This window comes from Terrapene carolina, unplaced genomic scaffold (assembly GCF_002925995.2).
Source record: "Terrapene carolina triunguis isolate 2854851 unplaced genomic scaffold, T_m_triunguis-2.0 Scaffold96, whole genome shotgun sequence".
Lineage (NCBI taxonomy): Eukaryota > Metazoa > Chordata > Testudines > Emydidae > Terrapene > Terrapene triunguis.
The window spans coordinates 4745962-4759119 of record NW_020664447.1 but is presented as its reverse complement, the minus strand read 5'-3'; the positions used below and the strand labels follow the sequence as shown (position 1 = coordinate 4759119).

At 38.9% G+C, this 13158-nt stretch overlaps 1 protein-coding gene across 1 annotated transcript in view; it reads right to left on the bottom strand.

Annotated features, from left to right (window-relative positions):
* Positions 1-13158, bottom strand: part of SWAP70 (switching B cell complex subunit SWAP70) — a 53723-nt gene that overhangs the window by 24589 nt on the left and 15976 nt on the right. The window contains exon 3 of the mRNA XM_024196650.1: positions 10345-10518. Within this exon, the coding sequence (XP_024052418.1) occupies positions 10345-10518 (174 nt within the window). The remainder of the gene's footprint in view (positions 1-10344; positions 10519-13158) is intronic.

The following is a 13158-nucleotide window of genomic DNA, read 5'->3' as shown; positions in this document are numbered from 1 at the left end:
CTGGTAAACAGTCCTGCTGGAGGGTTGGAACAATTGTGTAAAGTAGACCAATTGTTAGGTACAATTTTCAAAAAGCACTTAAGTGACTTAGAACATCTCATGTTCAAAAGTGCCAGGGTCCTCAGTGCCTCAAATGAAAGTCATTTATTTGAGCACTTGTGAAAATCTCCCCCCTCCATGTCATTGATGCTGTGCAACCTCCCTTACCCTAGTGCTTCTGAGAAACCAAGAAGTAGGTCATTTCTTCCATGGATTACAGAAAAGTTAGTGTGGGCCAAATAAGGCTTCACCACAGGCCAGTCTAACCTTTCAGCATGAGTACTGGGCCACTTTTTGATTGGTGTACATAAGGGATTGAATTGGTAGGCTGTTGAGTGGCCCATCACCGTCTCTCATCAGAGGTTTGGGAGAAGGGGGATGAGGAAGTGTTCTTCCATACATTCATCCTACAAGGACTAACAGGCCTCAAGCATCTGATGTTAGCCACAGTATGTATGTTAATACTCTGGCTAATATGGCTTCTCCTTGATGTGAGCAAGCACCCAAGTCTGTGGCAAATAAATACGAAACACGTGCAAATCTGTGACAGAATATAACAAGTCTGACAAAGCAGTTAATTACTGAACCTGAGCTCAACCTTAGAGAAACAGGATTTTTACTGCTATTTCTGGAACACTGAGATTAGTTATTAAATAGTCTTCTTTTCAGTAATACTAAATGGGAATTAATGCTAAAGGAAAAATGAGGAAGTAAACTATAATCACTTTATTGTCTCAAAAAGAAAAACACACACAAGAAAAAGTATCCAATTCATATGCTTCTGAGCTAATTCTACATTCCTGTGATGTTTGCTTTTTTTAAGGACTTATTGTCCTCTTAAAGATTATTGTAAGCAAAGATGTATTTAGCCTTGCAGGGCAGATGGGACTAGGGGGGCAAAAAAAGCTAAAGTATTTTTTACCTCTGTTTCCCTACACGCAACTGGACATTGAATTTAGTTGGGATGTATTCATACATAAATGGCACTAACAGCCAACCAATTTTAGGGAAGAAAATGTTTAAGTAGCTGCCGTTCCAAACTTGGTATCATGATTATTCCCGAGAGTACTCCTAGTTATCTCAGTACAATGATTGTACTTCTGAATGCTAAGTTGAAGGCCCTAGTTTTGCCAGCATTTACTACCAGACATAGTGCTTACTCCTGTGAGTAGTCCTGCTGATTTCAGTGCAGTGATTTCAATAGGACTACTCACAGTTGTAAGCAGTATGGCCAATGGTAGGCTTTTGCAGGAATGGACCCCTAGACTTTGCATTTTAGAAGTTCAGTGAATGGCTTTGAATTACTCACTTTAAGGTCATTCAGGTTAAAGCAATCTGATGGTAAGAAGTGTCTCAACTCTTAGCACTTCTTAAAGCTATAATCACTTAAATTTCATGTTGAATAAATAATTAAAATATTTTAATTCATATAAATAATTCACAAAAACTAAGTTTGTTATTTCCACTTTTCAAACTCTTATACACATAACTTATGTGCAGCCAGGGCTTTCCAACAACAGATACCATAAATCCTCAGCATTCAGTAAGATTCAGGAAGCAGCTTACTTCCCACTTGCAGGCAAGTTTCACCACCACCAACAAAGAATGCTACTTCAGTGTACATGAACTGCAGTGTTAGGTGACCCCAATTTAGAAACAAATTTCCAGAAGGCCTCAACCTTAATGACCTGAAATAAACATTGGCTTTTAAAGACAGGCTATCCTTTCTTTAATAAAAGATAAGAGTAAGTCTCTCATTTCAGGTTTAAAATGCATTATGCCCATCAAGTCAATTCCTCTGAACAGAGCTCACTGTATTTCCCTTAGCAGGATGGGAGGTTAAAATAACCAGAGCAGAATGCTACCCTTTTGCAATATTCTGCACTTAATATAAGTCATACCATCCACTTCATTTCATTTGTCATGTGTCATCTCAGCCTACCAAAGTACAAGATAGTAAAAGAATTAAGAATTCTTATTGGCATTTAACTTTGGGCTTTTTATTTATTTAAAGAAAGGTGTGAAGCACCCTCGAATCCCTTTTGCTAATCATTTTACAAGATTGGGTTCACACAGAGAGGGACTAGAAATCATATTTGAACAGATTTTCACTGTTGCCCACAGCATGCAATCATGAATTTAAATCAAACTAATGGGTTGAGAAGGGAATACATCAAAACTGTTAATGATGTTTTATTAAAATAGACACTAAACCGGGGATTTACTTTCATTAGTTCTATATAAACCAAGTATTACTGTGTGTGTGATTAAAATATATGAATATTTACTCTCAAGGAGACAAACCCACAAGTACTCCATGAGTTACACTTATCACTCTCTAAAAGCCCATTCAAGTGTATGAATAGCAATATTTAGATATTTTCTTACAAGAAAAGTGGCTTAAGTATTAGTTTAACTTTTAAACATTAGAATTTTACAGGATTTACTCTTCTTACTCTGGCAGGTATATACAAATATTCTCTACAATAGCTGCATTACAGCTGTAGAGATGGGGGAAATTAGCATAAAACAATGAGTAATAAACATAATACAGTAGTTCCATTTGGTCAAATATGGACGTAAACACTAGACATGCTATTCATTTGCATGCTCAAATGAGGAACTTTTGATACTTCTGAGAACAGAGTACTTCCTTCCCTACCCTACCCTCCACACATGTTAACACATCAAAATAACTGACTAATTAAATCATCTGGTTTAAACAGTCTATACCTGTGGTTAATAAGTTGAAAGAGTTAAGAAGTAAGTATGATGCAATGTTTGCTGCTACTGAGTGCAATTATCCTCTGTGATAAAGTTGTAAAGTTTTTCTTTTAAAGGACTGTTTGTTTTGTTTTAAACAATGATCAATGCTCTACTGAGAAGGTGAAATTGTGACCCACTGAACTCAGTGGAATAACTCCCATTGACTTTGGTGGGGCCAGGGTTTCACCAAGAGTCACTATTAAGAACTTATGGGTATTAAAGAGTTTTTTGTTTTAATACTAGACACAAAGTGCCTTTAGCATCTTCTTTCAGTGGAATACTTCCCTATTCCCTTTCTGATGCTGTTTTCTTTCATTTGCAGTTTTTCCTATATTGGTTTCAACCTTTTGGATATTATCACATCCCATATGAAAGTACTGATATCAGTTTTACATGACCTTTTGCCAAACACAACTGGATGAACCCATGTGTGTAAAGGATAAAAAAAAATTAACAAAAACATCAAGGTAGCCATAATGCCCACCAGATGGCTCCTCTTACATCTCAGACATTCAAGGCTATTCTGCCAAGTCCACACCATCAAAACAGTGGTTGCAGTGGGCCACCAGTAGATATGTGGAGGACTTGCAGTGCCATCATTTTATATAAAGTAGGTGCCAACTGGTACGGTACCCAAGAGCAACTATGACCCATGACAATGGTGCTATCACGTCATCATTTCCCCAATGCTCAAAGTGACTCAACCCTGCCACAGAGGGATCCCCAGGGTTTAGGTGGGTAGCTCACGTTTCCATTTCCATTCCTTGGCCTCTCTGCTGAGACGGATAACAAAAGTTTCACTTGTAGTGGTGGTTTTTGTGGAATCTGATCATTGGACTCGTTTCACAAATGCCACCAAAGAGCCCTGAAATGATAACTGCCAGTCTGCTACATACCTGGGCAGAGTTTGAACCGTCAGCCGACATGTGAAAAGCTCTATATTCCACTAAAAATCTCCTAAGCAATCCAGTCCCCTTATGGTCAAATATTTTTCCTTCCTACCCACAAAAAAATCCCCACACAAATATTTATGTCGCTTTAGCTCATACAGTTATTTGGGTAAACAGAGTACAAAGACTGTGCTCATCCTACAATGCAAACCATTATCTACTCTCTTTAGAATTAAACTAATGTAATTAATAATTTGATATAAATTGTGAAGATGCACCTCAAGATAGGACCTATACATATATGAAGAACCAGATGAGAAATCTGCTACTCTGAACCTTATCCTTGTTCTTTTCAAGAAGCAAGAAATCTGTGGTTTCTAAATGGAAGAATTAATGTAACCTACTAGTGAGCATGTGATACAAGTTCCCCTCTGTTCCCAACACACAGGGCATGAGAGTCTGTTACAGCCCCTACTAAAGAGCCTTGTCTCTTTAGCTCAAGTTGTACCTGGTTCAACCCCTGGCATGTCTGGCAAAACAGCAGCCATTACATTAACAGCTAGTGTAAGTCAGGTAGTCAAAAATGCTTTCTCCAAGCAATTTTTCAGAATCACTAACATGCAACTCCATTCACACTCCTAGTTCAGTCATGAAAATATATCATTTTTACAAGAAAAATGAGGCATGGACACACAAAGAAGAAGCCATTTCTGTTTTGCTGTTACCGAAATAGTTTGTCAAAGAAGAGTTGCCATAGAACAGACTTTTTCATTGCAACTTGTATTGATATGAGACAGAGCAGAGCATAGTGCTTCGTAGTACTACTCGCCATACTGCATGCATCACCACCACACTTTTGGTCTGAAGCAAAGCAGATTTAGAAATTTTTTTAGCTTAAAACAGTGTAATTACTTACACAATTTGGCCTCAAACAGGGTCTGGGAACATTTAAATAAATAAAAAGGCAATGTATATTTGCTTTATTTTTAAAATTTTCAAGTGTTTATTGAACATAACACAATACATCATTATATAGTGATTCACATTACACAGCTCTGCACATTTCATTATTAAGGCTGGCTCAAGAATATGGTTGTTTACTAACCGCACACCATAGATTTAGATGATAAAGCATTTCCAAGGTAACAGTCACATGTGCTGAAACAGAAGGGGGAAACGTTTGGAAATCTTTTTTAAAGATAAGGCACGTTTCAGTTAAAGAATGGTGAGACATACCACCAAGTCTAACAGATAAGAAGGGCAGTGAAAGCAATATTAAAAATTGGAGATGCAGCTGGAAATGTTTTGCTTATTATTACAATTCTCTCCACCACCCTTCTATTTCAATGATCCCTCCCCCATCCGACTAGGTACCTAATAAAAGCGAGTAAAACATCTGTGAGAGCTGGAGAGAACGCGGTTGCGTGCCTAACAGTAGTGGAGGAGAGAATATACCATACAACATGGCTAGACCATTTTCAGAGCACCCTGCAATATCTACCTACTTGTCAAAGGTTTCCTGCCATAAGAGAAGACAAGGCTATTTCTGACTAATTATTTCACTAATTCAGAGAGCTGCGCTCAGTCTAGCTCTCTTTGAAACAGGCAGAGACAACAACAGCAAGACACAGTTTGGCACAACCACTCTGCTCAGATTTATCCTTTCCCTTCCAGGAAAAGCTTACATGTCAGTAACAGGATCATTTTGTTTTGTGTACAACAAAGATTCTTACTGTCAAGTGAGAGCATGCCTACTTTCCCAGAATTAGTATCTGCCTCCAACCTCCCAGTCACCAAGAGAATACATTAAGGAAGTGGTTTTTCAATAGATTTATTCTGCTAATCCCTTTGTAAGAGATCCTTTCATGGGACCATGTCCTCTCCCATCCTCCAGTAGAAGTCCATTAAAGCCATATTAGCTTTCTATTATCATTAGATCAACACAGCAGCATAAGTACAAATGTACAAAACATTAACAAGCCAGGAAGTTAGTGGTCCTGATTCTTCATTCAGATTGTTGCAACTAAGGTGCAACTCCATTTAAATCAATGACATTACATAGGTGCAAAATTATTGAGTGCATAAACAGGCTCAATCACCTTTGTGAGAAAATTTCAGACTCAAGTCCTAGGCCTAGAACAGTCCATCACAAAAAAGGAGGGGAAATGTACCCTGGAGTGCCAGTGGCTTTCAAGCTGCACAAAACCCAAACCCATTCTCCTCGCCAGGAGAAGGAGTTTGTGGAAGCGTGGAGGTGGCAGAGGGCAGAACCCTTTAACTGCACTATGCTCAAAGTTCAGTGGCAAAATATGCTCCACCCTTGTGAATTCTGGGCCATCCACAAGAGCACCCCCTCTTATGCATCTCCCCCCCAAGCAGACATGGTGCTGCTTTCTAGCTGTCCTATGGATGTATACTAACCCATCCACTCTTTCTGAGGGGGGTTTAAAAACTGCAGAAGAGCCAAAGAATGATTTTTTTCCCCAGCACTACTACACAGAAATCTACTGGTTGTGGAGGGGAGTATGCCATACTGAACAGCTCCATCCCACCAATACCCAATATTCCCCTCCTGACCCAGGAAGGGGAAGCATATCAGACAGACCTGCAACTCATCCCTTGGACTACTTCTGGAGCACTTCAGTCCTTCTTTACTCTAATGTGCTACTCTCCACACTTCTGAAGAGTGGGCAACAGCAGAGAATAGATTAGCTGAGAGGGCATCCATCCAAACCAGAGAATGGGAACATCAACATTCAGTCAGCTAGCTCGCATGGAACCTAGGACTCTGCAAATATTTTCTACATGTTCACCCAGGTTTCGGACAAAAACTGGTCCACTGCAGTCATTAGAGATCCAAGAAGCTCCTTTCCATTCCTTTCTAACAGTCAGATCTTCTGATCGTCAGCAATATAGAAAGATCTAAAATGTGTGATGAACAGCAGGAATTTTGAAGTGACCAGCATTCTTATCTATAGGCACTGGGCCAAATTTCCCCACCAATTTATGAAATTCCTGTGGGAGTTGGAGTGTGGAGAGAGAGCTGGAGGTCACACAAAGGACTCAGAGCTGGAGACTGTGGCAGATAGTGTGTTGTACTATACTTAAATGATAACCCAAGCCATAGAAACAGAGAGGTGGGGAAAACAACATTCCCTGGCTGGGAAGTTATAGTGAATGATTACAGTGGTTAATCACCCTTCTTCCAAATAAATTACTGTTGGCTGTAGTGAAATTCTGTGAAGGTTCACAACAGTCTATCCATTTTATTGCAAAACTGCACTGTATCTTACAAATAAGCACTTTATGTATCACACTACACCTGATAAGCAAACCTCTTCTTATACTCAACAGCAGAAAATAGGGGAGAGACTGTACTGTGATGGATTAATCATTCTTCTCCATTATAAAATGGAACCTAAAGCAAAGTGAGGTGGTATATGTTTCAAAAAACAGACAAACAGCTTGATTAGCTGTCATGTTAAATATTACTATGGAACTAAAAGAAGCTACTTAAAATAGCTAGAGATTTCCAACTCCCCTCCCAAGCCTCCCTTCCTAAAGAGACATCAACAAGTTTGTATTAAAGAATGCTTAGGAGAACTCATCAGGATTTTAGATGTGATATTAAAAAGTTAGACACTAAGTATTTAAAAGGTAAAAATATCAGAAGTCTATAAAGCTAAAAAAAAATCTTAATATATGTTGAAAGTTGTTTAATTTTATTTCTTGGTTCAGAATACATTTGTTTTTCAGGAAGACAGAACTCCACACTGATAGATGCAAAGCAAACAAAAAATAGTGTCAAATAGGAGACATCACTTCTATCTTCTATTGCTCTGGTTGTGATAAATTACATTACTTGTATTGAACCAAAGTGAAGAGTTAAAGAAAGAATTCATGCATTGTGCATGATAAGAACAGAGTAGTCCAAATGACTTAATAAAGACAAGGTGGGTGAGGTAATGTCTTTTACTGGACCAACTTCTGTTGGTGAAAGGGAGAAACTTTCAAGCTTACCTAACCCACCTTGTCTCTCTAATATCCTGGGACCAATATAGCTGCAACAACATTGCAAATAACTTTATAAACTTTCTTTAGACCATATGAAACTTAAACACTTTGCAATAACAAAGAAGATGCAGATGGTGTCTGCTCTAAAAGATGATAAATCAAATCAAGAGTGAAAATGAAAGATACTAACCAACATGCCGCACTTTTTCCTGAATGAAATGTACGTCTGTGGGGAGAGGAAATGAACAAAGACTGTCTATGAAAGAGACCCAAAATCTGGAGTATGTAGCGTGCACATTAGCTTTGGAGCTGATGATGCAGCCTGTCTGGCAGTCTCAGGAATATTGTGGTTATGCACCCAGCAATAGATGTTTGTAGCAGCATGAGATTTCAGAGGAGAGAAAGGTCTACACCTCAGCACCGGGGCTCTGCTTCTAATGATAGTATCAGATAGCAAGATGCCAAATATTTACTCTCAGGCCAGCCAGGCTGTCTAGCAGCCAGCACAATCAAGCACTAGATAAGGGGTCTGAATCTGTGTCTCAAGTTCTACAGTTCATTAGGGGCTCAGAGCACCTTCTGGGGAGGGAGAGAGAGAGAGAGAATCATACGTTGCTCTTGAGTGACCCTAGCCAATACTGACTCACTCCTTGGCTTACAGAAGAGTCACTGCCAGGTACTCCAAACTTTGAGAAAAAAAAATGGAGAAAGAACCCTGTAAGTTCTGGCCAGGACACCACCAAGCCCCAGCATAGTTAAAACATTGTCAGAGGGTGAAAGTGTCCTGCGGCTAAATAAACTGCCCTGGCAAAACACAGAGGTTCATTTTATGTTGATGAGGAGATGTTTATCCAGGGACAATAGTCAAAGACTCTCTCCCGTACTACACCAAGTGACATTGCTGTATTCAGAGTGGTGTAAAGAAAAGGGGGCTTCTAATCTCACACCAGTGAGAATCAGGAATACCCTCCACTGGAATCACTGAAGTTTGCACCAGTGTAAAAAAAACAAAAACAAAAAAGACCCAACACACTCCTCAGGATAAAACTGAGGAGAATCAAACAGGCCCAGTATTTTTATGAATAAAATGGTCGGAGATTGATACATGTGTGAAGTAAATGTGTCAGTAAATAAGGAGCATTCATCGCACTGTTTGAACACGCAGTCCACTTAGCATAATAAACAATTTACATTGATTTTTATTTGTGATGTTGTGGAATTTGAATCACCATGTTTTGATCCTTGACTCTAATCATTTGTTGGCAAAGCCCCAAAAGTGCTGAAGAGTCGTACTGACTGCAGTCCATTCAACTGGATTTTATATAGTGTCATACAGGAGCTGCCACATTATGGCTTTCCTCTTCTCCATGGGATAAGCTCCTACTTTTTACCTTTTAAAAGTTCTGTTCTAGTTTAAGTGAGATGCCTGCCTATAGTTATTCAAGTTCTTAAATTACAGGCAGTTCATCTCTGGTGCTTCATTCACAGCACAACTCTTCGCTTCTACAGCAACCAGCCACTGTTTCAAGCAGAATTTTTTTTTTTTTTTTTTTTACTAAAACAAGGTGGTTAGTGAAAATCTTCAAACTTCTGCTCTCTGGCGTGGGAAAGAAAAGATCGGAATCTTCTAAAACATTACAACACTGGGATAGAAATAAGAGGAGAAGTTTTCTTTAGAGTGAGACTGTGGGTGGTTCTGAGGAATTCAACTTAACCACATGTGAACAGGTGCAGCGGTTAAACACCACACACACAAAACAAACAAGGTTTGATCCTCAAGATTTAAATTTGTTGAGGGTTAGAGTGTGTATTTGCAAGAAGAAAATAAAAGTTAACAGAAGCAGAAAAAATAAACTTCACACCTAGGGGCTCAGTCCAGTACCATGAGCCCTGGGTGTGGAGCCCCCCTTTCCAAAAACAACCTTTCCTCTCTGTCCAGAGTCACGGAGTCATTCTTGTAGCCTGTCCCTCAGCACACGTGCAACGAGAAGAGAGCTGAGCTGAAGTTAAGCCCTTGTTTACCAGGAACCAGCCAGCACTCCTGCTACACCACAGTTCCTCACAACAGATGCTCTTTTAAAGACAGTCTCTGCAGTTTGTTTCAGAAAAAACTTCAGTCATTAAAAAAAGGAAACAATTGTATTCACTTCAAAAGATATTTTTCTCTTCCAAAGGTTCTAGACACTTTCCTTAACCATTTCAAAAGAGCACCAAATACAGCAGAACCTCAGAGTTACGAACAACAGAGTTACAAACTGACCAATCAACCACACACCTCATTTAGAACTGGAAGTATGCAATCAGGCAGCAGCAGAGACAAAATAAATTAATAAATAAATAAAAAGAAAATACAGTCCAGTCCTGTGTTAAACATAAACTAAAAAAATAAATAAAGGGAAAGCAGCATTTTTCTTCTGCATAATAAGGTTTGAAAGCTATAGTAAGTCAATGTTCAGTTGTAAACTTTTGAAAGAACAACCAAACGTTTTATTCAGAGTTATGAACATTTCAGAAATATGAACAACCTCCGTTCCCGAGGTGTTTGTATCTCTGAGGTTCTACTGTACCAGCAACAGAGGTCAATTTGGACACTGAAGGAACGTGTGTTAAGCATTTTAAAATCATTGTTTCTTACCTCCTCAGGTACAATGACCAATGGGTATTTGTCCTCAGATAAAAAATTGAAAATAACCCAAACTTTAAAGGCATCTTCATCACTAATGAACAAAGGACTTTTAGTGAGGTTCTTTTTGAAGCAGAGAGTCCAGCACATCCTATTGAACTCAACTTTGTCAAAGTTCCCTTGAACCTAAAAAGAAAGAAATGAAAAAAAAAAAAATTAATCTACATGAAACAGCATAGGATATTGTACAGATAAACATAAGTGAGAATGTATTTATCAAATGACACTAAAGCACCAAGAAAATTCTAAATTAATAAATTCAGAAACTTTAAGGCCCAAAGGAACCAGTATGGTCATCTAGTCTGACCTCCTGCATAACACTGGTCTTGGAATCTCATCCAGTAAAACCAGCTTCAAGCCCACAGTTTCTGATTGAACTAAAGCATGTTTTAGAAAGACATCAAATTTTGATTTAAAAACTTCAGTGAAGGAGAATTCACCATATTTCATATTTACTCCAGTGGCCTAGTTTAAACACACTGCCACACTTCTATAACTATCACCTTCTTAACTACAACTATCCTTATGTTACACTGAGTTACTTGGATGGAGTGAATCCAGACATCATCATATAAAAAAAAAAAAACCTAAAAGCTATAGACAGAAGAGTAACTGTGAAAGGTTTGTTGTAATATATTTTACTACTTTATTATGTTACATGTGCTGCTATTGTAATAAAGTCATAATCATAATCATTCAAAAATAAGTGATTGCATGTGATTATGAACACATAACCCTCACATACCCCTGTAATTTCCTCCTAAACTTACACATTTTCCTTATTTTGAAATAACTTTGAAAATTTCCAGTTTCTTCTTCATCGTCCTGTACCATCTTTAGGATCTGTGTATATAATTTGTGAATGATTTCCAGATGTCGAAGATTCTTCCCATACTATAATAATTTTATGCATTCACTCATGTTAGATTTAAAACCTACTCCATCACTCATAACTCTACAGCTTTGTAATGCTGTTTCTTTGCCTACACAGAAGTTAAAGACACACTTTGCATTGTAATGGGATTTCGCTTGCTTTTTTGTAATATGTACAGAACATGGATGTGGGGAGCCCCATCCCCCCATATCCAGACAGACACACCCCGCTGAGCCCCAACCACTTTCATCTGGATATGCCTGCAGAGTCCCATTAGCCCTGCACCCAGAACCCCCTAAAAGAGCCTGTGTGCATCCAGATCTCCAGAGCCGCCCGCACCCAGATTACCCCACACAGAACCCTCTCACCCCCCCATCTGTTTCTGGGGCAGGCCTGGCCCTTGCGCACTCCCTGTCCTGGGAGGGGTGGGGGCTGCAGGGTGATCTCCCACCTCCATGCAGCCAATGGCCTGTGCTCCACACTGCCATGTTGGAGCCTCCACATTTATTGACAAATAAAATTTGAAGAATTTTAGAATATTGTGCACAGAATTTTTTTTTTTTTGTACAGAGTTCCCTCAGGAGTAAATGACTATAAACAGTGGCAAGCTAAGGGCTAAAACAAGAAAGTGAGTGATTTGACTAGGGTGGAGAATCAGGGTGTGACACATGGCTAGAAAGGGTTAAACATCCTGCAAAATAAATAACCCTCAAAAGACATCTGGGGAGATAATGTTTGTGTTTTTGTGTATTTACATATATATGAGTAGGGTCGACCATGTAATCAATAGTCCCTGTCTATGCTGTATTCTGATCATTCGGAGGTCAAAAGAAGATCCTGGCATTTAAATGAATTGTAAACACGGGATATCTCAGTATTCATCTTGCTTTGAAATGTATTGTGAATGGTGGAGGATCAAGCAAATGGCCTTATGTTAATTCTATAGCTAAGTACCTCCTTCAAAGTCATCCTAATTACCTTTTGAATGCCAGCTTGTCAAAAGACGTGAAATTGTATAAAAGATCCTTGGGTCCTGATTCTGTCATCTCAGATCTGCTTAGGCTTCATCAGGGGAAGTTTGAGTCGCAAGACTGAGGTCCCAGTTATGCTGGTATGAGATTTGGACATTGGACTATAACCTATGAACTATTTCTGAAAGAACTCTTTACAACTACAAGGCTCACCATCTCTGCTATGAATCTGAACCTCAATGAATTGAACTCATGTCTGTATGTATATTGATCTTTTAACCATACTCTCTCTCTTTTGCTTTTTAATAAAGTTTAGTTAATAAGAATTGGCTGTAGCGTGTATTTGGGGAAGATCTGTGTCATAACTATAAAGGGAAGGGTAACAGCTCTTCTGTGTACAGAGACTCCAAATCCTTTTACCTGTAAAGGGTTAAGAAGCTCGGGTAACCTGGCTGACACCTGACCTTAAGGACCAATAAGGGGACAAGATACTTTCAAATCTTGGGGGGGGGGAAAGGCTTTTATTGTGTGCCCTTTGTTTAAGGGGTGGTTCGCTCTGGGGACTGAGAGGGACCAAACATCAATCCAGGTTCTCCCCATCTTTCTAAACAAGTCTCTCCTATTTCAAACTTGTAAGTAAAAAGCCAGGCAAGGCGTCTTAGATTTACTTTGTTTTCTCAACTTGTAAATGTACCTTTTACCAGAGTGTTTATCTTTGTTTGCTGTACTTTGAACCTAAGACAGAGGGGGGTCCTCTGAGCTCTTTAAGTTTGATTACCCTGTAAAGTTATTTTCCATACTGATTTTACAGAGATGATTTTTACCTTTTTCTTTAATTAAAAGCCTTCTTTTTAAGAACCTGATTAATTTCTCTTTGTTTTAAGATCCAAGGGGGTTTGGATCTGTATTCACCAGGAGTTG